Source organism: Populus euphratica, unplaced genomic scaffold, assembly GCF_000495115.2.
Source record: "Populus euphratica unplaced genomic scaffold, PopEup_1.0 scaffold460.1, whole genome shotgun sequence".
NCBI lineage: Eukaryota > Viridiplantae > Streptophyta > Magnoliopsida > Malpighiales > Salicaceae > Populus > Populus euphratica.
Window position 1 is genome coordinate 1 of NW_011500342.1, and position 27,591 is coordinate 27,591.

Consider the following 27,591-nt stretch of genomic DNA (forward strand, 5'->3'; position numbering starts at 1 on the left):
CTAAACCCTAAACCCTAAACCCTAAACCTTAAACCCTAAACCCTAAACCCTAAACCGCAAACCCTCAACCCTCAACCCTCAACCCCAAACCCTCAACCCTCAACCCTAAAACCCCAAAACCCTAAAATCCCAAACCCTATACCCTAAACCCTAAATCCTAAACCCAAACCCAAAACCCAAAACCGTAAACCCTAAACCCTAAAACCCTAAACCCTAAACCCTAACCCCTAACCCTAAAACCCTAAACCCTGAACCCTAAACCCTGAACCCAGAACCCTGAACCCAGAACCCTGAACCCCGAATCCTAAACCCCGAACCCCGAACCCCGAACCCTGAACCCCGAACCCCGAACCCGAACCCTAAACCCGAACCCGAACCCCGAACCCCAAACCCTAAACCCTAAACCCTAAACCCTAAAAAAACCCTAAACCCGAAACCCTAAAACCCAAACCCCAAACCCCAAACCCGAACCCCGAAACTCGAAACCCCAAACGCCAAACCCCAAAACCCCAAACCCCAAACCCCAAACCTTAAAATCCTAAAACCCGAAACCCAAAACCCAAACCCCAACCCCAAACCCCAAACCCTAAAACCCTCAACCCTCCACCCTAAGACCCTAAGTCCCTAAGACCCAAAGCCCAAAGCCCAAAAACCCCGAACCCCAAAACCTCGAAACCCCGAACCTCAAAACCTCAAAACCCCAAACCCAAATCCTAAAACCCTAAACCCTCAACCCTCAAACCCTAAAATCCTATAACCCTAAACCCTAAACCCTAAAACCCAAGCCCCAAACCAAAAACCCCAAATCCCAAACCCTAAAACCCCAAACCCAAAACCCTCGACCCTCAACCCTCAAACCTCAAACCTCAAACCCTAAAACCCTAAAACCTAAAACCCAATCCCCAAACCGAAAACCCTAAAACCCTAAACCTTAAAACCCTAAAATCCTAAACCCTAAACCCTCAACCCTAAACCTTCAACCCTCAACCCTAACCCCTAAACCCTAAACCCTAAAGCCTAACCCCTAAACCCCCAATAAACCCTAAACCCTAAACCATAAACCCTAACCCCTAACCTTTAACCCCTAAACCTTAAAACCCCGAAACCCCGAACCTGAAACCCCAAACCTTATACCCTATACCCTAAACCCTAAACCCCTAAACCCTAAACTTAAGCCTTTTTATTAGCATCCTAACCTATTTGTTCAAAGAAGTTCTTATTTACTATATATTTTTCAACAATCCTAAAATCATAACATTGGTGGTTTTTCAATTATTATTTACAAACCATAAAATTAAAGAGAAAAACTAAAAAATAATACTTTTATCAATAATTTCAAGTTTAAATTGAAGAGTTCTTACCAATTTTTCCATCAATTGTTCTTCCTCTTCATCACGTGTACTAGTCCCTTAAGTTCATCCCCTCCAACTAAACTTTTAAATTTTGGCCTAAATGTATTTCTCTTCTCACAAACCTATTTATAGGCTTCAATCTCATAATTTGAAAGGATTTCTTAAATAGTTTTTTTTAAGATAGGCAAGAAAAAAAATTATTTCTCTTTTTTTAGTTATTATTTAGCGAGAACAGTAGCAGTTGTAGTATTTGTATTAGGTTTTTTATGAGTCAGTTACAATTATACTCCAACTTAAACCTCAATTCTGATTTATTATAACTCAACATTGTGTCATTATTTTGATGACTTTCCTGAATTCTGATGGATGTCAAATTTTAAACCAAGGTAAAATAGAATGTCTTAAGACTTCATGTAAAATGTCGGCTCAATCCAATGGTCAAATTAAAAGATACATTCAATATTGTAAATTAAAATTAGATAGTTAGAAATTTCACACCAAAATTTAAATTTCACATATCATATAATTTATTTAAATCATCTTGGGTCTTAGACTAATTCTTTCGAGATTCTTATTCATAATTATCTTAAAATTTTTATCAGAGTTTATCATCATTTTCAATCCCTATGGCATGATTGTGCACAGTAATTATACTGAAATTCAATGTTTCTCTTGCAAAGTGTCATACATTGATTTATTTGATGTTTCCCTTTATTTTACACATAATAACACCCAATTTATGAAATTTTCTCTTTTAAATTATTATTTTTATCCGGTCAGGAATTTTTCATATTTTATCATTAGTTAATATTTCATTTACTATTTTATTATTTTATCTACTATGAATTTTAAATTAATCTCTCAGAAGTATTCATCCCAATTCATAAGATTTTCTTCCTGATTTATTATTTTTCAATTAATAGTTACTCTATTTAACCCAAATTTATCTATTTTTGATTGGGGGCTTACATCCTTTGCCATTTGTTTCTGTTATACATATTAGTCGCAATAGATTATATTTTAAAATGGATATAGGTAATTTATTCATTTTAGTTTCTTTTGTTGATTAAGTTGTTTTGTTTTTACAAAATTTCTTTAATTTTCTTTATATTTTAATTCTTTACCCAAAAAAAATTTTCTTAACACTTATCTTCTTTCATGCGTGTGATAAACAAAATAGATAACCTTTGCACTTTGTTTGTTTTGTAAGGCAACTACATGTCCTCACTTATGATTAAATACCTAGTTTTAGTTTATCTTTGTTTGAAGAAAGAAAAAAAATCATATAGCTCAATTGATCCAGAATTATATGAATTGATCAAACAAAATTGTATAATGATATATGAAAAGAAGATGATAGAATAAAGATAATGTGTAAATGGGCAATCTTATAAAAGGAGGAGCACTGATTCATCTTGTCTACTCAAGTTCATTTTGTCTGCTCATACCAATGTGTACATGGCACCATCTACTAAGCCAAAATCCTAAAAGTTTATTATTTTCTTGAAGCATAAAAAAGTGCCTTTTCTTTTTCTTCTTACACAGATTTGGATGAAATTTTCTTTATTCTTGCTAGACAGTTGTCTGTTGGTCTTGTATGGGGTAAAAATCTCCAAGTACATTTAGGATTCTGACGTTCAAGCCTATAACCATAAAAAAAATATAGTATTATATAATAACATATCTTGGAAAAAATAATGCAATATACAAGTAGGTAAAATGAGTTTTATAAGAGCTTCAAGCAATATATAATAGAAAGAGACTTACCTATAATCTCGAAGAAAATAATGTAGAAAAATAGATATTTCAAGCTTAGCAAGATCTTTTCCAGGGCACAGCCTACTTCCAGCTCCAAAAGGGAGGAAAGTCCCTGCTTTAGGTGTGTAATCCTATAACCAAGTTAAAGTAAGCATGTTAATATATTACATCTTGATCATCAAATAACATATCTACATATAGCTATATATAAGAACTACGCAAGCTAATTCACTTACATCCCATCTAGAAGGATTAAATTCCATTGGATTTGGATAGACTTTTGGATCCAAGTGAACTGTCCTAAACCAAGCCAGAACTTTCCAACCCTTTGGAATGGTATAGCCTGAATATCATGCCATTATATAAGTTAACAATCGAACTACAGGTGTATTAGGAAGTACAATAAAATTTTACACAAACCCTACTAAAGATAAGATTATAGAACAAACCATTTATACGAAAATCTGTTTTTGCTTCTCGAAATACAGTGAGAGAGAATGTTACTATACGAAGAGTTTCATCAATTATCTATAACAAATTAAAAAACAGAAATATGTTATAAACCTGATGGATTTAGTAAAAACTGAATATAAAACTCGTGACAGCACTACTGATAGATTATACCTTAGAAAGATATTCCATTTCTCGAACTTCCTTAAGTGACAATCCCTTTTGTTTTAGCGGCCTTCTTTTTACAATTTGTTCTTGCTCTTTCTAAAATGTAATCAAGTGATTTATCAATGCATGCATAAACTCTCAATGGAATATGGTACGTGTCTTAAAAAATAATGTAATTATAATACATACCTTAGCTTTTTGGAAATATTCAGGGTGGTCCTGGAGGAAAATAGTGGCCCATGTTGTGATATGACCGGAGGATTCATGGCCTGCATTCAAGTACATCAACATAATATCAATGACTTCTTCATCGGTCAATTTCTTACCATTTTCATCCTCAACATCCAACAGAGAGTCCATCATATCTTTCTTCTTTATGTTTGTAGCATTATCCTTCTTTATATTTCTACGCTTATCCACAATAGATTGAAATACAGCCACAAGTTTTTTGCGAGCCTGGAATTAGTGAAATTCATTAACCCAATCCCTATTGGCCAAAAAAAATAAACAATGGTAAAGTTGACAAGTAAGAAATCATAGTATGAATAAGGAAAAGTGATGATAAACCTTTAACGCTTCATAATAAGCAAATCCAGGAAGATTGATTGTCATGGCTCTAATCCCATAATTAAGAGTGGTGTATTCCTTCTCCAAAGCCTTCATGACCTTTTCACTTGTTTTGCTAAGAAATATATAAATGATTATTTTAAAGGTAAGTTTTCTCATTTTAATCAAGAACTCAATCTGTCCCATAGTGGTCCATTTTTCCAACTCAATTATAACATTTTGTTCTATATATGGAATATAAGTAGACAATGCTTCATGACCATTGACAGGAGCGGATGTCAATCGACGAAGGCGCTTATGCTCTTTATAAGGAATATCAATGAAGGATTTCTCTCCAATAAGCTTCAATGTGGCAAGTGGCCAACCAGGTTTAAATGCATCGTCATTGGTTAATACTCTTTTGCATCCTTCAGCAGTTGTTACCAACACACTAGGGTTCCCAAACATGAAGGCCTTGTAGATTCCAGTATGTCCATATCTGTATCATATAGTTCCATTCAATTTATAAATATATCATTAATTAATTAATCCAAGTTTCTTAAGTTGAAGAATGAACTTTGGCTAAGAACTTAGAAAATGCATTTTTTTTTCTTTTTCTTTTTTAGAGAGAGATAGCATTAAAAGTTGAAAATAATATAACTAATTTTTCTAATATTTCAAAGAAACTAGTCAAGGGTGTGGATTATGGAAGTGGCAAGGAACTTTCTAAATTACATCCATATACTTTAGATTTAGAGTATTAAGTAAATAAATAATCAAAAGAGTTAACTAGATTAGGAATTTGATAGATTACTTTTTGTAATTGATACCTAGGTTGTTGTATTGAGATAGATTCTCAAGTGCTTTTAGAGAAATGCAAAAACAGTAGCCTTGCAATGGATATAGGTACTTATGCTATTAATTTGCAAAAGTTTGAAGTTAGAGGTATTTATCTAGGATATATACGTGCACATACATGTATATTTATATACAAAGGAAAAAGAGAGGGAAGAAGGGAGGTATATACCTATTGACGATGCTACGGATGAAAGAATCAGGATCACTGGATTTGAAAGCTGTGAGAAATGACCACATATTACCAATGAAAGGCCAACCTAAATCCCCTGGAGGAAGCAAATCCTTTCTTGCCCCCAGCTTGGCTTCATACAACCACCAATTCACTCTCTTTAGAATCCATTGTCCAACCCCTAATCCACCAAATATGACTACTAGGACCACCCATATGGATCCCAACCCCATACTTTACTAGCTTAATTTGATATAAAGTTTTGATAGTTATAAGAGAGCCAAAGCAATAGTATTATTATATAAAAATGTTGTTATATTATATAAATGGATAATTGGGTATATATGAGTACACACCATTTATAAATATACGTATAATATGTATGGATTGTATATGGTAAGAAAAGATATCTTTGTGGGATTCTTGTTTTCCTAATAATGTTGAATTCATGATGTAGATTAGGAAAGAAAAAGGTGATGGATACAGAGTATTGGTATTTATTATGGCTTTATATGCATATATTGTGGTTTTTGGGAAATTGGATTTACCCCTTTTCCTTTATTGATTTTTTTTTCTTTTTTCTGGTTACTATACTATCTTAGAAATATAGGTCCTATTTGGTATAAGAAGATTATTTTCCATTTTAATTTTCTATGATGAAAAATCATAACATGTTTATTTCTTCGAGTTTCAGAATATTTTTTCAACTCATAAAATTAAAAAAAAGTGTATTAAAAAGATTTTTCACTTGAAAAAAATGAAAAAATAAAAATCATGTTCCAAATTAAATTGATTTCTACTCTTTTTCTTGTATTAAAGGTATTGTCCATTTATATATTAATTATTTTAAGAGAAATCTTTCACTTAATTAAATTGAATGAAATGCATGAATAATCACAACAACAATCAAGTATCTTCACTATTAAAGTGTTTATTAATAATAAAATTTGACCACATAAAAAATATTAATTAAAATACAATAATTTTTTTAATGATTATTATAATCATTCCATGGTTGATTTGAAATAGCTTACCTAACCAAACTTATTTGTTGATGTTGATATAAATCTATTTAAATGCCTTTGTCATGTCATGCTTTCGCGTCTGGATATAAAATGGGACTTTCTAAAATAAAATGGGAATTTATATGAAAAGTTGGAGTGTTCCTACCTACTAATACCTACTAATTAGAGGAAAGTGAGAATCCTAAAGATTAGCACTATTTTTAAAGATTTAGGTAAATGGTTAATTATGTCTAATGAAAGGCAAACATTACTTTTACCACATTCTTTCTTAAAAAAAAATTACATTTACTATATGGTATCTTGTAAATTTATCATTTTTATTGTCATTAATTATTCTAATTATTTTAGCTTATTTACAATTTTTATTTTAATTTATTTCTAATTATTTGTAAAAAAAATCAACTTCGGTTATCTTAGAAGACTCTATGATTTGACTATGTATGAAAAATTCAACATTAGTCTCTAAAAATAAAAGACTCGTTGATTAGGCCTTTTTAAAAAAATTGACATTGATCTTTTGTCTTTTCATGAAAATGCTAGCTAACATGGTCCTTTAAGGATAATAAACATCAAATTGAACTTTGGTATATTTGTTTAATTTGGATCTTTACTAGTGGTTGGTTAGGTTTGTGAGCACTAGATTGGTCAAGGTCTTAGTGGTTGTTAGGTTGGTTCTCAAATGCTTGGTTAATTTAGATGTTGTGGTTATGGTGATGTAATTCCGGTGAATTAATTGAGAAGTTGTGGTAGTTTTTGGTCAATTGATGATGGGGATTGATTTATAGGAGAAGGTTGAATTTGTTTTTTTACTGGGAGGGTAATGGTTTTTGGTAGTGATAAGCAATTGTGTAACTATTTTGAAGAGGGATAGTTTTGTATGTGTGATAATGGTAATTTTTAGAGGATTGACAATGACAGTTATGAGAAAAGTACAAAAGATAAGGGGCTATATTATTATTTCTAATGTCTTAGAAAAATCAATTATGGTTGAAGGTTTTAGGTTTTTGTTTTGATGGAGATTGTTTAATGAATGGATGCTAAAGACTTAGGTTTAATCTATTATCGATGTTGTATTTATTGGGGATGAAGATTGGAGAGGCTGTGGATTTTTAGTGTTTGATGATAGAGATTGATTTTGGACAATAATGGTATTGTTTTTGTTGTGAATTCCCACATAGTGCTCCTTGTTGATTGGTATGCATTATTGAGATGAAGAATTTTCAGTGTTGTTGAAAGAGATGAAGGGAGACAAAAAAAAAATTGCTAATGTTAATAGGTATGAAAAGTGAATTTATTATAGAGACAAATAGTAAAAGGATAAGGAAATGAGGTTTTCTTTTCCAATGTTCTTTTTCTTTCTTTTCTGGTTTGTGTGGCCTTTTCATTAGGAAGAGAACTAGAATTATAGACTAAAGGTATGGGTTTTAATTTAAGGCAATGATTTTTAGTTAGGATTGATTGTTCAATTTTAATGGCTTAATTATTGGACTTAATCGAGTACTACCAAAACTAGCCCCAACAGGCTAGGACCAACTTGGTTGAAAAAGCAAGGCAAATACCAATCAAAGCGAGCTAGGACCAACTATGACCCACAAAGTCTAAAAACCAAGGCAAACACCTATCAAAATAGGCCCAATAAATCAAGACTATAGCCAAAATTTTAGGCAAACAACAACAAAAATGGGTGTTTACTGGGCAAGACCATGAGGCTCAAAAACCAAGGTAAATACCCACTGAAATGGGCCAGGAATAATTGCGGCCAAAATCCAAGGTATATTCCCACCGATATAAGCCTCGATGGCCCAAGAGAAATTGGGCTTAAAAACCGAATCAAATACCATCATAAATGAGCCTGATAGGACAGGACCAAACAAGCCTAAAATCTAAGGTAAATAACCACCGAAACAAGCCTTGATGGATAAGGCCAACCAGGCTTAAAAATAAAGGCAAATACCCATCAAAATGGATTGTGATGGGCCAAAACCAATCGAGTCTAAAATCTAAAGAAAATACCTATAAAATATACCTTGAAATGTCATGACCAAACAAGTCTAAAAGCCAAGACAAAAACAAACAAAAATGGGCCCTTATGGACCGAGATCAAAAGCTAAAGCAAATACCAATCATAATGGGATAGGACTAACCAGACCTAAAAACCAAGGCAAATAGCAACTAAAATAGGCCTAGATAAGCTGGGAACAACCCATAATAATACCCAAGGCAAATACCTAACAAAATGGGCCGAGACTAACAGGTTTAAAAACCAAGGCAAAAGCCCACCGAAACAAGATCCAACATTCCAAAACTGACCAGGCTTGAAAATCGCAAATCCTTACTAAAGTGGTCCAAGATCAACAATGACCTACCGTGCTTAAAAGCAAAGGCAAATACCCATTGAAATGGCCTTAATGGGCTAGGACCAACCAAACCTGAAAACCAATTTAAATACCTTTAGAAACTAGCCCTAATAGGACAAAAGGGCCGAGTCCAAGATTTGAGGGAAACAACCACAGAAACAGGTCCCAATGCACCATGACCAAACAAATCACAACACCAAAACAAATACCAACTTAAAAGGGGCCTAACAAGTCAGGATCGACCAGGCCCGAAAATCAAGGAAAATACCCACCAAGCCAAGACTAACGAGGCTCGAAATCCAAGGTAAATATCTATGAAAATAGGCCCCTACAGGCCTACACCAATTGGTCCTAAAAAATAAAGCTAATACCCACCAAAACGGGCCCCTACTAAGTTAAGCCAACTAGGACCGATAACCAAGAAAAATACACACCAAAAAGAGCTCTAATAATTTGGGATAAAAGTGCCCTAAAAACTTAGGGGAATATCCACCGAAGGAGGCCCCATTAAGATGGGACCAACTGGGCTAGATAAGCAAGGAAAATACCATTGAAATTGGCCTAGGCAAACCAGGGTCAACCTAACCCAAAAAACAAGGCAAATAACCAATGATGAGGGTCAAGATCAATTGTGACTTGTTGGGCTCGAAAACCAATGTAAATACCCCCATCAAAATTGGCTTTAAATATCGAAATCAACTGGACCTAAAATCCATTACAAATAACCACCAAAATAGGCTTAGATGGGTTAGGACCAATCGACCTTAAAATCTTAGATAGGTAACAATAGAAATAAGTGTCGATTGATAGGGACCAATTGAGCCTCAAAACTAAAACAAATAACCATCAAAACAGTCCCTAACATGCTAGGACCATTTAGACTTGAAAACCAAAGCTCACACTTAACGAAGCAGACCTCAACGGGTTAAAACAACCAGGCACGAAAACCAAGGCAAATATCCACTAACACGAGTCCCAGCGAGCCTTGACCAAGCATACCAAAAAACCAAGGTAAATACCCATTAAAATGATCTTAGACCAACCAAAACAAAAATCCTAGGCAAATATCGGCACAACAAACAAGGTCTAGTTGGGTCTAAAAATCAAGGTTAATACCTACTGAAACGGGTTACAAATGACCACGCTTGAAAACTAAGGCATATACCTACCAAAATAGGCATTGACAGGCCGAAACCAATCAGTTTCAAATACCAAGGCAATTTCCTACCAAAATGGACCCCAATGGCGGTGGACTAACTAGACTCAAAATCTAAAGCAAATATCTATGAAAACAGACCTCGATAGGTCATGATCAATTAGGCTTGAAAACAACCATTGAAACTGGCTCCTATAAGCCTAAACCAACCGGGCCTCAAAACCAAGGTAAATACCTATTAAAATAAGCCTTATTAGGCAAAAAGCAATTAGGCCTGGAACTTATAACAAATAACCACTAAAGCAAGCCCTAATAAGCTAAGACCAACCAAGCCTAAAATTCTATGCAGATAACAATAGAAATAAATTTGAGATTATGTTATAATGGCTACATTCATTAGAATGCTTCCAAAATCCATGATTCCTGAATCCATAATATTTGCCAACATCTTAGATCTAACAAAACATATATATATAATTCTTTTTTCAAACACAAATATTCATTCATCAAATACATGGTGAGCATTCCAAAATAATTATCATTTACATAGAATAGAATTTAACCGTACCCAAATCTTCCCAACACATGAATTATGACTCATGACTCAAACACAACATAAACAACGTTAAAGTATTCTTATCATCATTAATACATCAAAATCTAGATAATTTGATCAAGTTTTCAAATCTCCTAAAATCTCTTAATAATGATCCATCATGTTAAATTTTTTTTCAATTAGTTTTCAATTTCTTCAATTAAAGTTCTTAATCATTTTATCTAAACTCTAAATAACTAAAAATTACATAATTTTATATTTTCATTAAAAAAATTACACAACCTAAAATTCACAAATGAGAGATTTTTTATCCCCCATCCAAATTTAAGAATACAGAAACGTAAAATAATTTCTTAACCAATTGATAAGCTTTCTACAATAATTTTCAAGGATCTCCTATTTATTTTCCAATTTTGCAAACTCTTTCTATCACCTAACACCCCAATCACTCTTTCTATCCTTAAAGCCTACTAGTTTGGTTTGTTTTTTATGTAACAATTTCTTACTCACACTCTCGAAGCCTTAATGTTTGAAAGAAAAGAAGGAGATGAATGAAAAGAAGAAACTTATAAGGGAGGAGGGATTTTTTCTTTAATTTTATAAAAATTCCCCTTAATAATTCTCAAATATTATTTCAATCAAACAAGTTATCATTGGTAAATTTTTGGTATTTATTAAAAAACAAATTTCAACCTAATTATGAAACTAGTATACTAAAAATCTTCATCAATGTTCATAAAATTTTTCCTTTTAATTTAATATTTTTTGGTTAAATTTTTTTTTTATTTAATATTAATTTATAATTTGAAGTCAAGGGTTTATAAAGGTGATATTATTAGAATTTTAAGGAATACATTGTAAACATACTAGATACACAAATGAGGAGTGATAAAACTTTAAAGATAAAAACTTCATTTTTGATAATAAAAATTTCATTATTGGAACATAATATTTTAATTTTAAAAGGTTGTGTGAAAAAATAATCAATCTGGCCTATAGGGAGCCAGGCATATTTCACAGGGGAGCCTAAAATTAATATAATAATATATATTATTAAAAAATTTATTTATTTATTTAAATTAAAAATATTAAAAAATAAAAAAAAAATTAAAATATTTTACAGGGACCAGGCCCTACTTGCATCCAGGGAATATGAAAGCCTTTTAATTTTTCGTGCCTTTGCATTAGTATTATTTTAAAGGACACCTTAAATTTATTTTGATGTCTTTGATGAAAATATTTAACGATCACATGTAATGTCATTATAATGACTGGTTGTCATGAAAGGGTGAAATTATTTCACTCGAAGGGAAAAATAATAAAATAACAATCTCTTTTCTAATGGGCTAAATTGTGCCCCGCTACAAAGAAAAACGCATAAATAAATAAATACTGTTGTGATAAAGTAAATGAAAAAAAAAAAGGGTTTCACACTCATATGCACTCTCCTCTCGTCTCCTCCGTAGCGCTGTGTGTGCCTTCGCTTTGTATCTCTATCCACAACTTTATCTTTACTTGTATGAATACTCTCATCTTTACTGGTAGACCAATTGATAGCTCTGCTGCTGCTACTGCCTTAATTAACCTTATAGTTATTGTTATTGCTGCTATGTCTTCTTGTTCTTCACTTGGGGATTTCACCCTCTCCCTCTGCCTTTCACTATCAGGTATCTTCTTCTTCTTCTTCTTCGATCGATCTTGATGACAGATTGATCATCATCCATCACGTCACATCACCACTCTTAGGTATTGTATTGTATGTAATACTAATACTCCTATTACTCACAACACAGAATCAACATCAGATTCCATGCTGTCAAAGGAAAAGGCACTACGAAAAGAAAAAAAATGGACAAATCTCTTTTGCTATAAGGCTAAATGGAAAGTAAATCATAGCTGATGAAGATAGAAGAAAACTTGTTTTCCATAATCATCTCCATCCACACTAATCATCTAATACATACATTTTACTAAACTGTAGCATCTGTCACCACTGTGTAACTAAGTCGGACTAATGATATTTCCACAACGGTTGACAGTTTACAAGTTTAAACGACTTTGTTGAATGAATGGTGTGCTATTATAACCAGGCTTCTTTGATGTGTTTAGGGCTATCTCATAGTAATATTACCTAACTTTACTGATTCTATCTTTGATTAATTGGACTTGTGACATTCGTTGTTCAATCCATAGTTTACTATTTCTTCTTCTCTTATTACTTTCATGGAAAATCAATTTTTTTCATAAAATTGTTCTGCTCCATATTATATTTCTTCTTCATTTAATTAATCACTCCTAGTTTTCGGGAAATATTGTTGCTATCACTCACTCATAGCTGCTGCTGCTGTGTTTGATTTTATGTGGATTTAGGGATTTCTTTTACCATATGATTTCTTCAATTGCAAGAGCAACAGCAAAAGCAAAAGCAGCAGAAGTGTGCTGATATGTTGAGGAACAACAATGTGGTTGCCAGGATTTTTCAGCGCCAAATCCAAACTCCTCCTCCTGGAACCAGCGTATGTAACTAAAACACACACATGGTCTCCTCTTTTTCTTTTTTATCACACCAAAAATTAATGCATGTTTCCAGGTTCATTGTGCTCGGCGATTCTATGAGAATTTAGTGCCTAGTTTTACCATATACGATGTTGAATGCCCTGATCATTCATTCCGCAAATTCACCGATGATGGTCAATACCTCATTAGTTTTAGCAGAAATCACCAGGATCTCATTGTTTATAGACCCACTTGGCTCTCCTATTCCTACAAACAAGAAGATTGTCATCTTCCATCTAGAGCTAAGAGGTTCGACAGCTTCTTCACTCAACTATACTGTGTCCCCCTTGCTTCCAGCAATGAGGTTATTTGCAAAGATTTCTTTCTATATGTCATCACCAACCAGTTCGGACTCTTTGCTACTTCCACTGCTCAAATTCATGATGCACCTGCTATAGGAGGAGCTATTCAAGGAGTCCCTTCCATAGAAAGAATTACTTTTCACCTCTTGAGGTACACTTTATATTTCACCAATTAACCCCCCCCCCAAAAAAAAATAAAAATAAAAAAAAAATGCAAAGGTCAATGCCTCAATACTCCTCTGCTTCATATTTCTCATTGTATTTGTTCTTTTTCATTCCTTTTCTATGTGTTTATAACTAGGTTGGAAGATGGGGTGATACTAGATGAGAAGGTCTTTCACAATGATTTTATTAACTTGGCTCATAACATGGGTGTCTTCCTGTATGATGATTTACTGGCCGTTGTGTCGCTTCGCTATCAGACAATATACATTATCCAAATTAGGGAATCTGGTAACCTTGTTGATGTGCGTGCGATAGGTGCATTTTGTCGTGAAGATGATGAACTTTTTCTTAATTCTAACAGTCAGGCAAGTGCCATCCACTTCTACCATATATAAAGCACCACTTGAGCTTTTGAATAATACCTTTGCTTCTTTATGCAGTTTCATGAACATGCCATACCTGTCTCTCTTCTTTGGCAATAGTTTGGCTGTTGTAAACTTATTATTTGTGTCTTTGCTTCTTTATGCAGTTTCACAAACATGCCATAGCTGTCTCTCTTCTTTGGCAATAGTTTAGCTTTTGTAAACTTACTATTTGTGTGCCTGGTGTGCAATTGGCAACTGACTGTTGAGCCATGGATTGCAGTGCATGGCAGTGGCTGACAAAAGTAAACTGCATCAATCATCTGGGAATCATGTTGATAATGGTGTCCATAGTAATCAGCTGAATTCAGACAATTCATTTCTAAGTGGCATTAAACAACGCTTGCTCTCATTCATTTTTCAAGGAATATGGAGTGAAGAAACTGATAAATTCCAGGTTGGTTATTTGACATTCCAATTCCATGCTTTGATAAGGTCACAAGACTATCTTTGAAAATTAATCTCATCATCTTGTTGGATGTTCTGAACAATTCATATACTAGTGAATGACAAATGCTGCCATTCAGGTATTTTCTAGTTACATTTCTTTCCTTACATTATTGCACTGTAGGACTTCATTGTCCGTACATTTTTTATTTTGGTTGGTGAACTTGGATAAAGTTAGTATTGTATTACTTGTTTTGGTGACTGTGCATATTCTTGACTTCTATATGTGCATCACAGCTCGGGATTCATTGTGTATTCAGAATATATCTACTACAATAATTGGAATTTTGAACCATCTAATATTCAGAATACTCAATGAGGCAACATGACAATCATTTGTGGTCGAAAAACTTGGCTTGTAAAATTCTCTAGTTTTTCTTATTACCATTATGGTTTACAAGGCCTGCAAAGTATTTTTTCCTTTTCCTTTTTTCCCTTTTTTCTTTTAAAATTTAGCCAATTTGGGATATTTTATTTTGCATTATATTAATGTATTCACTTTCTTGGGTATTTGTTTTTAATTATTTCATTGAGGAACTGTGTGGTGGATCTGGAATGCTTTTAATGGTTAATGTCTCTGATGATGGAAACTATTTTGAATATTTCACAAGTATTTTTATACAGTAATAGCATTACTTTGTCAGAGGGTCCAGTGCTTGAAGAAGAAATTCTATTTCCATTTTCAAGATTATGTCGACTTGATTATTTGGAAGGTGAGGTAATAAAGTTTTTGTTTGTTAAATTTTTTCCCCCTTCTGCTAGATGAGCTGCAAAAATGTGCTATCTTGATTTATATTTTTCTCTACACTCAATGCTAAAGCAACTTCAAACCATCAATGTCACATGTAATTAATTATTTATAACTCTTAAACAGGTACAATTCTTGGATCGTCACCATTTGCTAATCAAGTTTGGGAGTGTTGATGGAGGGGTGAGGCTTTTTATGCTTTCTACCACTTGAATCATGTCAAAGGTCTGAGAATGATCAATTACATGGACTTTATGTGGAACACACCACCATCACCCCCCAAAACAAGAACTAGGGAAAATAGGGTATAAAAACTCGGGAGTGTTGAGAGAGATATGTTAATTAGCTGTCTTTATGAAATGGAATGTAGTGGCATGATGGAAAGAACTCTACTCATTATGGAAAAGTGTCGTTTTCATGAAATTCCATTTGTGATTAAGATAATATTGAGATCATGAAGTCCTCATTTATCACAAAACAGGGCATGTTTAATCCTAGATAACATGAAATACCACAGCAAGTATACTTTTCTGTTTCTCCTTGGGCTGGCAAGCAAACTCAATTCTCTTATCACAACAGAATCCATGATCTCACCCTACACCTCATATTGTAGGAAGAGAGAGAGTGTTTTCCAGTCATTGCATTAAAGGTGGTCTGATGGGTGCTATTGCTTTTTCCTCAACGCTGTTGAGATATGATTAAACAGGGTTTGTTGACAGTTTTCCACGAGTCTAACATCAATGGTGTTGCATGGTAGAATTTAGTTTGGAGTAAAACTGGAAAATTGTCTTTTAATTGGTACAAATCAATTGTCAAATTCTACTCATTTCCTCTTCTGTGCCCATGAGTTCTATTTCTTAAGAGCATTTATATCTGTTTCAACTATCATTTAGCATGATATCAAAAAATATTATAGTTGAATTTAGTAATGAAATGCATGTGGGTTGGCTGGACAGCAGATGATAGCGGTCAGGCTGCAATTTTGAAACATGCTGAAAGATATGGCCTTATCTTGAACAGCCTGCCAAATCCAGCCCAATTGGCAGCAATAAGGATGGTTAATGTTCCAATCATGTGTAATGGAATTCTGGAATTTCATGTAAGGAAGTTGAATGCCATGGATTTCTTGTGGAATGATTAAGACACCTTAAAGTACAGCATGTGGCTTCTGATTGTTGAGATTGCTTCCTTCTCCTATGCAACTTATAGACAATTATTATTATTATTATTTTGTTTTGTTTTGACTTTCACTTCTAACAATGCTTATGTCTGGAACACCACTATGTCCTGTAGAAACAGCAAAGATATTTACTGAATTCTTTGTTAATTAAAAAATTTAGATGTTGGGCTCTGAGCTGATAAATCCTAGATAACTAGCTCTATGGAATGTGAAGTTAACAATGCTTTTGTAATTCTGAGATCTTGCAGTAATTAGCTTAAACCTTTATCAGTTCAATTGATATTTTTTATATGCCCTTGAAAGCCTTTATGGAATGTGAAGTTCTATAAATTGTCACATTCTCATGCAAATCGGTCATTGTGCTTTGCATTCGAATATTTTGATAATGGTGATAGCATATTTGTAGCTTCAGGTATCACGAAGTGCTGATCACCATGCATCCTTCTTTGCTGTATATAACATGGAGACAACTGAAATCGTTGCATTTTACCAGGTATTTATTTGGGAATCATAATATTTTTAATGCCATAAATAACCTTATGCATTGCTCTGACATGCTTATATTTATTACTTGGTGTAGAATTCAGCAGATGAGCTTTATCTCCTGTTTGAGCAGTTCTGCGACCACTTCTATGCTATGTCAAGAAATTCATCTTACATGAATTTCATATCATCACACTCAAATAACATCCATGCTCTTGAGCAACTACGGTCCATTAAGTATAAAGCCAGCAGTCTTTCACAGGTTAAGTATGAGTATATGAATTGTGAATTGTGTTCTTGACCACCCCCACCCCCCTCCTCTGTGGGTATCATGTAACACAGTGATGAAATTCCATGAGTTGCCTTGTATTTATGTGATATGCTACATCTGCTTCCATAAGCATCAACTAATCAGATAATGAATTCTGCAGTTTGTGAAGAAGATGATGACATCTTTACCTTTCAGTTGTCAATCACTGAGTCCTTCACCCTATTTTGATCAATCTCTCTTTCGGTACGATGAAAAGGTCTGATTCCAACCTATCATCTCCTCTCCCCATTTATGCTCACCCTCGAAGCTTGTGTCCTGGATCATGGCAAGACTTTGTGGGGAAGGTTATTTATTTCGACTCTGGTTACTAAACATGTGTGCTTAGACAAACATGGAGGGATATTTTGGTGCTTCTGTCTTCTGATTTTTATTAAATCTAAGGTTAATGCAACTGCCCTCTGTAAACATGTTCGTCAGTGATCTGTCTAGAGCCCTTTTTTCCCACGGAAAACATTTGAAGGGCAAAGCAGTAAGGCCAGATTCCAAAATGACTCGTGTAGACTGCTTTAACTTCCATCTATGATATTTTGGGGCATGTATATTTTTATTTCTTGAAGACAGCTAGAGAGGAAGGATGATGACATTTCTTTTCCTAGAATTTTTAGATGCTTCTAACACATTGACAATTTTAAGAAGTTGGAACCTTTAAAACTGTTACTTTAGGTAGTTGGATTAAAACTCTGTCCCTTCTTAACTACTTTGTATATGAGCTTCTTGTTTTTGTACATGGCTTGTACCTCTTTGGGGGCCGGCCTTGAATTATAAATGTAAAACTGGCAAGTAGTGGTTTTAGCCATATCCCCTCCTATATGAGTAGTCTAGATTTTTTTAATCGCGTGCAGATCTTTGAAAATGGGTCATTTCTGCTTTATAATTGTCAGCGTTTGTGTGGGCATGTTTTGCTCATATTTGTTATGGTTTCTTGTACGTGCTTGTTTGTCAATTGGTTGTGCACCATCTAAACCCATGTTAATGGTCTGCTGTTGTAGCTGATATCTGCGACTGACCGGCATAGACCATCAACAGATCATCCTATCAAGTTCATTTCTAGAAGGCAACCACATACCCTAAAATTTAAGATTAAGCCAGGTATGTTTCTTCACCTTAAAGAGTTTTAGGCCCAAAGGACCATAAGCAACAGATTATGGGAGTTTCTGCATGTGAATCATCAAGTGGTTAATGTAATTTTCAGCAAGATTGCCCGCTTGTGTCGTTCCAGAACTATTTTAATTTGCACCATTCCAAGTTTCATCCCATCTGAATATTATTGAAGCGGGTGGATAGTAATTGTGCTCTGTTTTCTAAATTAGGTCCTGAAGCTGGAAGTTTAGATGGTCGAACAAAAAAGGTGTCGTCATTCCTGTTCCATCCTTTTTTACCCCTGGCTCTTTCCATTCAGCAGACGCTGTTCTTGCAACCATCAGTGAATATTCACTTTCGAGGGTGAAGATATCTATTTTGAGATGAAATTCGAGAGAGAGAGAGAATACACTAGTCAATAGTTTTTATCTTTGGCTACAAATCCTGTTTATCTATAAAGTGGCATGTATTTTTCCACAGTGGTTATATTTCTGTAACAAAACACCCTTATGCCCCCCACAGTAGCAACGGTGATTTTGCGCCATTCTGATGGGAACAAAAATCCTATTATTACAACACTTGCCCAGCTGAGGTTGCTTGCAAATAAGTCCTTTGTTGACCCATCGATTATTGAACACCACTCGATTAGCGTTTCCATCCTTTTCAAATAGGTTCTTTGGTTAAAATGTATTACAAATAACTCTCTATAGTTGACCATTTTTTTGTTCAAATTGGAATTACCCAAGCACATCAAGCAATTTATTGCTTTAAAGTAACCATATTAATTCAATTTTTATTATTTGGTTCCATTTCAAACATAAGAAATATGGTTCGGTTCACATCAGGCGACTCTTTTCTCCGTTTCTTTTCTTTGCCAAACTTGTAAATCAGACTTCTTTCCTTATTTGTTCATTTAAACTAACCAAGCGCAATTTGTCCACGTCCTGTCATAGACCAACTCTTGATCTAAACCCTAAAAAAAGTGATTAAAAAAATAAGAAAGGAACGGAACTATCATCCCAACAAAGAGCAGGATTCAAACCAGTTTCAGTTTTAAATGTGCAGTTTAAATCAAAATTGATTACATAAATAAATAAAAAAAGAGTTAAAACTTGAATATATTCTTGTGAACCTTCAACACTAAACGACAAGTCAATGAAATTCTTTTTGCTGTCCGATGGATGACATTGAGATCCCCATTTCCCACATCTTGAACAGCAGCACTCTCAGTGCCAAAGGAGGGTTCATTGAGTTTATCATGTGCAAGAGCTTTAAAGGGTTCATTGAGTTTATCATGTGCAAGAGCTTTAACTTCATTTATGACCTGAAAGAACACAAACCATAGTGAACCTACCAACCCGTTGTGGACCATGTAATTTGCAGCTTAATACTCTTAAATTACCTTATCACAATGATGAACCTCGCTATCTTTTATGCCATGCAAGTAGTCTAGAAACCAGAGCATAATGATGTCAGTTTCTTAACATATTTATGGTACTCTTAGAGCATATAAATGAAGAGATGCTTGGAAAGTGAAAACCAACCAAGCTCTCTTTTGCATCAAGAAAAAAGAAAAACATAGGAAGCCACCTGAGTATGCATTGTCCTTGAATATAAGTAGACTCCGAGGCATCAATACAACTGAAGTTTCAGGATTATCCATCTGTTCAGTCTCAGTCTCTTTAGCTTCTCGACCAAAATTTTGTTCATCAACTTTATTTTTCCACGTGTCTGTGCATGTTCTTAACCGTGAATGTGGAGTGAAGTCCATGACAACAGGCGATCCAAGAGAAAGTATAGCTACTACAGGAAAATATGCGGGTCCATCCTGGTGGGGCTGTACGACAAACAACAAAGAACATAAGAACCAGAGCCCACAATTATGCTGTCATATACTGTAGCCAACTTAGATTGCTGGGATGAGACATAATAATTCCTTTTGGAACAAACATAATGCTAAATGGTAATGTCAGTGATCTAATCAGTGACAGTTAAAAACATGAAGCACTAAGATTTCCAAGGGTAGGCCACTAGCAATGGGCATGAGCACTTGTGTGACAACAAAAACAAACCATTATTCCCTGGTCAGGAAGGTATTCATTGATGAGAACGTGATTGATTGCTGAGGGGAACAGCCCTGATTCTTCTGATATTCTTTGTGTAATCATCGTTAACCAGGGAGGCACTGCAATGGAGTTTGACAGAAGACTTAAAAAAATATATCACATTACAATCAACATTGAAATGAAAAAGTTAAAAACATTAAATTATGAACATGACAATTTCTAAAAGACATGTCCCCAACCTGTTCAAATGTAACTTAAAAAAGTTATTTTTTTAATCCATGAGAGGATGGAGTGGGAGCTCAAACTTGAGACCTCCCCGAAAGTGTTACAAAATTACCTACCTGTAGGGCTACCACCCAACTGGTGTAACCAAGCATTAGTGCATGGTGAAAATTTCCCTAAATGATCCAAATAGGTGGAGGAAATCACTTCCTCACTCAGTTTAACCTCATAAAACCAGTAATTATTGTCATTTAACACCATCCACAATTGGAACTAAGCTGCCAAACAGATAACCAAACCGCATACTTCTTTTGTTTCAAGAGACAACCACAGAATCAGTAATTGAAAATCCAGAAGAAGTCAAGGGTTGATTTTAACTTGATATACTGGAGCAGAAATCAGGATGTAAACCATTAAAGGAAGTTTCAATTTGCAAGTCTGAACCATAATCTTTAAGGTAGAAAACAATAAATGAACAAATTTGATAACACAAGAAGAGAAACATGTCTCAAAGAATAGTAGATTGCTTGTGCAACTGCTCAAACCCCTTATAGAGATAATAAGACTAAAATTTATTTCCACTTACAGTCTTGGGTTAGAAGTCCTTTTTCGTGGACGACCCCACCTGTCAATACCAAAGACCAAGGGTAGCAGGGGGGGAATTACTATCAATCGGAGAAACCCTGTGCACGTTTTCTTCTACTACAGCTTCTATGTGTAGCTTGCAGGGGAAAAAAAGTTGAGAGAAGGGGAGTGAAAAAACAAACAAAATTTCCAACATACCCCAATTCTGAAGTCTTCTGTTCTTCAAAGATTTCCACTTTGATAAAGGGGCTTCATAAATCTGCAAAGCCAACATAAAGCGAATCCAGTGAAAAAGAAAAGGCGAAATCAAAATTGAAAAATGTTAGAAATTACTGAGGAGAGTATTGCCACCTTTTGTAGAAGATGGGTTTCTTCAGTCTGTGTGATAAAATTAGGCATATAGATGACAGTTGGCAGCCGCCCTACTAGAAATTCATTCAAATTTGCTTCCATTGCCTTGCCATAGCCATAATTTTGAAGAATTTTTTTTTTTTATAGCAGTGTTAGCATTGTGAAAAGAAGAGGGGAATAATAATAATAATAATAATGGTGGTGGTAGTGGTGGTGGTGGTGGGTTATGAGCAGAAATCGGTTAGCATTTGAATTAGAAGGAAAGGAGCAATTGAAAAGGCACAACCAATCTGCAATTACTAGGTCTGACTTTCAACATTAGGGTTCTTTTTATTTATTTATCTATAAATCAGTAACATTCTTCATTCAGTCACCATACATTTATTATTTTTGCTTAAAGTAATTCTTGATGTAATTTATTTGAGGTAAAGAATCATATTATTATTGAATAAAAGCCTGATTGTTATTATTAGTGAAAAAAGAGTAGAAGCAATACTCTTTCATCATAAAATAAAAGAATGAAATTAGCACAGCAGAATATATGGAGTCCGAACAGTTTGTGGATGGTTAATCACATAATAATCAAATTGAATTCAACTATTTACATAGTAGCATGGAAAGGAGAAACAGATTTACCAGCTCTGCTACTCTCCTTCTCCTTCTGCTTCGGGCTCAAGCTTCGTTTATTCACTGCAGCTGCAAAAACACCCAATGCCACTGCGTGCTTTCTACTTCGATTCCTCCTGTTCTGTTCCAAATAAATAAATAGGAGTAATTAAATTAAATTGGGTCAGTTTTTCTAATAATAATAACAAAAGGGCCCAATAGTGGGGATTGGGCCCATATTTTATATCAACGGTGAAAAGGAGTTTCCACTCAAAAGCATGAACGGTTACTGTGGTAGCACTGCTGCTTGTGCTTGATGCTACTGCATTTTAGCAACGGACAGACAGTACCGAAAGAGAGCACGTGTCCTCTCCTCCATCGATTACGATGATCGAGAGGAGGAGGAGGAAGAAGAATCATGTGAGTGTGTCTAGATAAGACTCACACAGGACTCGGTTGTTTTAAATGATTTGGAGCCGCTACCTACCTAGTGCTAGTAGTGCTTTGTATCTATCCATTTCTTTATCCAACAAATACAATATTTGTAATTGGTACTAATATTATATTATATTATATTATTTTGCAAAGTGGTGAAGTTTATCTCAAGTGTCAACTAGTACTCGGACTGGTGGGCCAATTGATTGCTCTGCTGCTGCTACCTGGTATCATCCTCCTCCTCCTCCTCCTCCTCCTCCTCTTCTTAACTTGGAGACTCAACTCTCGCTCCCTCTCTCTGCCTTTCACTATCAGGTATCCTTTATCTTACTTTCTGTTTCTCATCTCTATATATCTTAGATCTACCTTGATGACAGATTGATCATCGTCCATCACATCACCAACGCTATATATTGTATTGTATGTAATAGTTAGTATTACTCTTAGCTTGCCAGCTAGCTTGCCATCAGATCTTTCCAATAAGCAAAGTGAGTGTTGTCTTACTTTGTCCATCCATATCCATGTTTAGCTATTCCCAGTACCCTGATTTGATTATCCATTCATTTTTTGCAACTGCTAGCTTCCATGGATATATAATAATAATTAGATCTTATTCATGTTTAGGACTATTATGCATCATATGAATATCCCTTTTTAAATCAATCGCTCGTTTATCGATGATGGGTGTGTGTGTGTGTGTCCCAGATACAAAGCAGCATGCCATTAATCCTCCGTCTCTCACTCTTACTATTACTGATAATCGTCTGAAGTCGTGATTGACAATCACCTACTGCTTTAATTCGCTATATAAACTGGATGCAACAGCTTAGTCTATCTCTTTAATTAGGCATGCATACATGTGTGCTTCCGCTTCTTTCCTTTTTCACCTTTTTTTTAGATATATACCCATCTGCATTAAAATTTACTTGAGATCTTTACAGTTTTCTCACCTGTGACAACTATTTCAAGTTTTCCTAACCGGCCACACTACTACTCTTCTTTACATATAATTAATTTACAGCAGCATATTTGTACTGGATATGGGAGCTACGTTCCTTGTTTGTTTCATAATCCTTAAGCCTAACATCTATAACCTCTTGTCTTTTTCACAGGAAAAAAATGCAAGGGGCACTTCGTACATGTTTAACTCATGGAAATGTTGTTAAAGATTCACTCTTGCAACATGTCCGTGTTTTGAGTCCACTTTTGCGGCCCATTGTGTTTTCTCGTTTTGAATCAGTCTCATCTGCTCGTATAGAAGAGCATGGCTTTGAGAGCACCAGAATTGCTGACATCCTCAAAGAGAAAGGTAAAGGTGCAGATGGCTCGTGGCTTTGGTGCACCACGGATGACACTGTTTATGATGCTGTCAAGTCGGTAAGCATCTTCATTTCTGTATTAGCTATTGTGCTTGTCGTTATCATTAGTTGATTTAAAAACTTATTACAAGCATATTCAACTTTTCTTTAGCATTTGGGCTAATAAAGCATTTCTCTCCAGATGACACAGCACAACGTTGGAGCCTTGGTTGTTGTCAAACCTGGAGAGCAGAAATCAATTGCAGGAATCATCACAGAGAGAGGTATTTCAAAAGTTCATACTGTATTAAAAAAGCTAATGGATTAAGGTTTGCATGTACATGAAACACTTTTTTAAGGCAGTGGGAAATTATAACATCTGTTTCCCTTGGAAATTAAAACATCTCTTCCTTTCCGTTTTCTTCTTTTCTAGTTGGGTTTAATTTTATAGTCTAACATGCACCATGAACTTAGTACTAAATGTTCTAGTAGTTTTAATCACAATTTGTTAGATTATTTACATATTTTTTTGACATTTCAACTTTTGTTTTTCCTTTTCTTTTCCCTCACTGCACTTATTTGGAAGTTGTAACACCTTCTGAAGTTGGTTGTACATGGGAATTCCCACATTGGAAAGAAATTTCTTACGGGCTGCAGGACATATAGCCCATCTTAGCGTTCCACCAGCATTATAGTGCTTTCTCGTGAAAAGAGACATTTATTTCATTATTTTCTTGTGATCTCGGGAGAAAACCCTTTTCCTCAAAAGATTCTTGTGATGGAAAAATCATTACTTGCAGTACGACAGTTGCATAGACAACTTGCTTTCCTATTTGATTTCAAGAAATCATTCATCATTGGATTTCTGATGCTTTTGTGCATGTCTGTGTGTGTACACATTGGCCTAGGAGATTAGTTGGGCTATCCTGGCTGTCTCTAGAACCATTCTTAGCATCTTTACCTGTAGCTGTCAGGAGCCACTGAATGGAATCAGTGAACCACTTGGCTCTTATTTTTTCCTGGTATATGAAAATTTTCATGATGGCATCTGAATAGCATAGTGGAGAATGTAAGACTCCCTTGGTTTGCCACCAATTTCCTGTAAATCACCCCAATAATTGATATGGTTCCTTCTTATGTGTGCAAAAACATATATGAATCTAACATATAAAAGAATTCAGCTTATGAATTTGTTTACAGAATATGAACTTGAAGATGCAGATTGAAACAATGATCAATTCTTGGGTTTTGAAAACGATTTATTCTCCGCCTTTTAGTGCTTGCAACTTGATTGCAATATGTGTCCCAAGCCTATTCAATCACTTACCCTTGATATCACGGTATCACTAACTAACGAGAGTAAAACAGCGAATAAAAAATTTGTGAACGTAATTCTGAATAGAAATATGTGCAGACAAATATAATGGTTTTATTTTATAAGAGAAAAATAAGAGAGTTTTCTGAAAAGCTAATAGTTCGTCCGTGTATGTAATACCGTTTGGAATTGTCCATGGACAGTTCTGATAGTTCATTACCGTTCTTTTCTTTTCTTTATTATTTAAACAAACACTAATTTGAAAATTAACTGTATTGTAAACGGACACCAGTCTTTGTTTTAAAGAGACAACTGTATTTTAAATCCGGTTTCTCTTTCACCTGCACTTTACGTTTCCCAATGTAATTTTAATGACGCTACAGGTAGCACTTCTAGACAACTGAAATTAATTCTGTTTGCTGAAAACTTCCAGACTATCTGCGGAAGATCATTGTGCAGGGAAGATCATCCAAGTCAACCAAGGTCGGGGACATCATGACTGAAGAGGTATGATGCCATTACTTTAGAAGAGCATAAGTTGGTTGTAATAAGTTGTTAGCATGTTGCTTAATCATGCTTGGCGGCTGCAGAACAAGCTCATCACTGTCACGCCAGATACCAAAGTTCTGAAGGCTATGCAATTGATGACAGGTATTACACACATTGCTAAGTGGGGGATGTTTCCATTTGCTAGTTTGTTTATCACTTTCTCAAATAAAAGATGGTATAAAGCTTGGAACCTCTAATGGCTGGCAGATAAACGCATCAGGCACATTCCTGTGATTGATGATAAGGAAATGATTGGCATGGTATCAATTGGAGATGTTGTCCGTGCTGTGGTGAGTGAGCACCGGGAGGAGTTGGACCGCCTGAATGCTTTCATACAAGGAGGTTACTGAGACTAGATGATGATGATGACAAACATAACAGGGTGCTGCTAATGTACCTGCTCTTGGAAGACAGCAAGTGTAGAAGAGCCTGTAAATATGGTTTGTTTGTATTGCCCGTTTATGATTTTCGGCATTTCCACATCAGCCTACTCTGATGTGAAAATAACAGCATGCAGACTGCAAGGTTTTTTTCTTTCTTTGAACCTGCGTACCAGGTCAATAAGAAGCACTGTGATGTTGCTTAGAACTTTGTTATTGAACCTGGGATGGATATGCTTCATGATGCGCATGATCAATGCCTTCCATGAAGAAAGGTTTGGGTTAGCATGAGACATTTCATGTAGTTTCTAGATATTCCGCATGCTAATAGCCTATCCCTATGTCCAAATGGATCTCCTGCTTCTATATATAGAAACAATTTAAGAAATTAGTTGAACATGGTGATTTTAGTACTTTTAACTAGATAAATTGCGGGTGAATGACAAATTAATTTTTAAAAATTCTTGGCTTTTTTACTTAAAATAGTTTGATTTAAGAATTCTTTTCAATTTATATTTTAGTTTTTTATTATTTTGGTTTTCATCTCAAATTTAGAGTATAAGTTAATATTGATGAGAAATATTTGAGTTTTATATTTTTTTTATTTAAAATATATTTAAATTAAGGTGGTCATGAAAAAGGATACTTGAGATTAGATTATAGGATATATATTTAGATATTTAATATTAAGAATTTAAAATCTTGAATATTTAGTATTAAGAATTAAATATTTAGTATTAAGAATTTAAAATTTATAAGTGAATATATTGTCAAACATGATGGAGTAATTGTATCATAAAAAATTGTTTGATTTATTTTAAAATTAAAATTTATTGTTCTTAATAAAGATAAAGAGAGCTGCAGAATTTAAAATTTTTTAAAGGATATTTTATATTGGTCAAAACTAATATTAGTTATTTGTATTTATTATGATAATTAGTCAATAATTAGAATGACACAAAATAATATATATAATACGAAGTTTAGGTAAAATAATAATAATATTTGTAATCAGAAGTTTAGATATATATGTCATGAACATAATGTCATTGATTAAATGTTCTTATATGAAATTATTTTTATTAATTATATAAAGTCAAAGAAAAATATTACAAATCTATTAACTAAAAATTTGTTAATAGATCTTGTGTATAATTCATCTAGATAATTATTCATAGTTGATTGAAGATCGTAGCTTTTGTTTTAAAATTTTTGATAAATGATAAAGTTTTTAAAGCAATCATAAATTCAAGAATTGTTCAAGGTCAAAATAAACACAACATTGAGAACAAAAAAGAATATTTAGGTAGAGAACTATGCGAGTACTATCGTTTTGATTTATATAAAAGACTAAATAGTTTAAAACATCACGTTTATTATTTAAATAACTAAATTCTATAGTATTTTTCTAAGAAAAGTTCAAAGCCAAAAGCTACTTGTTTTAATATAATAATTAATACGATTAAAAGATTGATGTTTTCTTTCAAGTGTAGGAGTGTCGAAGTAATAAATAACCCGGCAAAACCAGAGTCGAACCATAGGGAGGTTAATTGTATAAATTATAGATAACAATAATACAACAATAACAATAACAGCAAAAAAAGAAACAACAACAACAATAATAATAATAATAATAGTGTTAGTAGTAGTAGTAGTAGTAGTAGTAGTAGTAGTA

General features: G+C 34.2%; 3 protein-coding genes and 1 pseudogene across 12 annotated transcripts; 2 read left to right on the forward strand and 2 right to left on the reverse strand.

Moving 5' to 3' along the window:
* Positions 1-2,889: 2,889 nt before the first annotated feature.
* LOC105113841 (ent-kaurenoic acid oxidase 1-like) lies at positions 2,890-5,534 on the reverse strand (annotated as a pseudogene).
* A 6,256-nt stretch (positions 5,535-11,790) lies between these two features.
* DET1 (light-mediated development protein 1 / deetiolated1 (DET1)) lies at positions 11,791-18,708 on the forward strand. Of its 3 annotated transcripts, XM_011010188.1 has the most exons (13): positions 11,792-11,912; positions 12,063-12,141; positions 12,766-12,911; positions 12,986-13,404; positions 13,555-13,783; positions 14,064-14,237; positions 14,932-15,000; positions 15,162-15,218; positions 16,622-16,708; positions 16,796-16,960; positions 17,130-17,225; positions 18,019-18,118; positions 18,340-18,708. In XM_011010188.1, exons 3-13 carry the CDS (start codon positions 12,840-12,842, stop codon positions 18,474-18,476), a joined length of 1,605 nt encoding a protein of 534 aa, XP_011008490.1. In that variant the 5' UTR covers positions 11,792-11,912; positions 12,063-12,141; positions 12,766-12,839; the 3' UTR covers positions 18,477-18,708. The 3 variants fall into 3 exon arrangements, with proteins under 3 accessions (XP_011008492.1, XP_011008490.1, XP_011008489.1); XM_011010190.1 differs by lacking the exon at positions 12,063-12,141 and having other exon boundaries at positions 11,791-12,062; positions 16,628-16,708; XM_011010187.1 differs by lacking the exon at positions 12,063-12,141 and having other exon boundaries at positions 11,792-12,062.
* Positions 12,042-26,265, forward strand: LOC105113842 (CBS domain-containing protein CBSX3, mitochondrial-like). 5 transcript variants are annotated; one of them, XM_011010180.1, is made up of 7 exons: positions 12,042-12,062; positions 16,140-16,142; positions 23,487-23,751; positions 23,875-23,956; positions 25,421-25,494; positions 25,578-25,638; positions 25,744-26,265. In XM_011010180.1, the coding sequence occupies exons 3-7, from the start codon at positions 23,494-23,496 to the stop codon at positions 25,884-25,886; spliced, it is 618 nt and encodes a 205-aa protein (XP_011008482.1). In that variant the 5' UTR covers positions 12,042-12,062; positions 16,140-16,142; positions 23,487-23,493; the 3' UTR covers positions 25,887-26,265. The 5 variants fall into 5 exon arrangements, with proteins under 5 accessions (XP_011008482.1, XP_011008483.1, XP_011008480.1 ...); XM_011010181.1 differs by lacking the exons at positions 12,042-12,062; positions 16,140-16,142 and adding an exon at positions 22,529-22,692 and having other exon boundaries at positions 23,488-23,751; XM_011010178.1 differs by lacking the exons at positions 12,042-12,062; positions 16,140-16,142 and adding an exon at positions 22,531-22,689.
* On the reverse strand, positions 19,110-22,378 carry LOC105113843 (oxidoreductase). Of its 4 annotated transcripts, none has more exons than XM_011010184.1 (9): positions 22,230-22,378; positions 21,970-22,081; positions 21,334-21,438; positions 21,181-21,241; positions 20,984-21,022; positions 20,182-20,294; positions 19,700-19,946; positions 19,512-19,558; positions 19,110-19,433 (listed from the first exon to the last, which is right to left on the reverse strand). In XM_011010184.1, exons 3-9 carry the CDS (start codon positions 21,433-21,435, stop codon positions 19,215-19,217), a joined length of 828 nt encoding a protein of 275 aa, XP_011008486.1. In that variant the 5' UTR covers positions 21,436-21,438; positions 21,970-22,081; positions 22,230-22,378; the 3' UTR covers positions 19,110-19,214. The 4 variants fall into 4 exon arrangements, with proteins under 4 accessions (XP_011008486.1, XP_011008487.1, XP_011008485.1 ...); XM_011010185.1 differs by having other exon boundaries at positions 19,110-19,369; positions 19,406-19,433; positions 21,970-22,378; XM_011010183.1 differs by having other exon boundaries at positions 21,970-22,378.
* Positions 26,266-27,591: the final 1,326 nt, after the last annotated feature.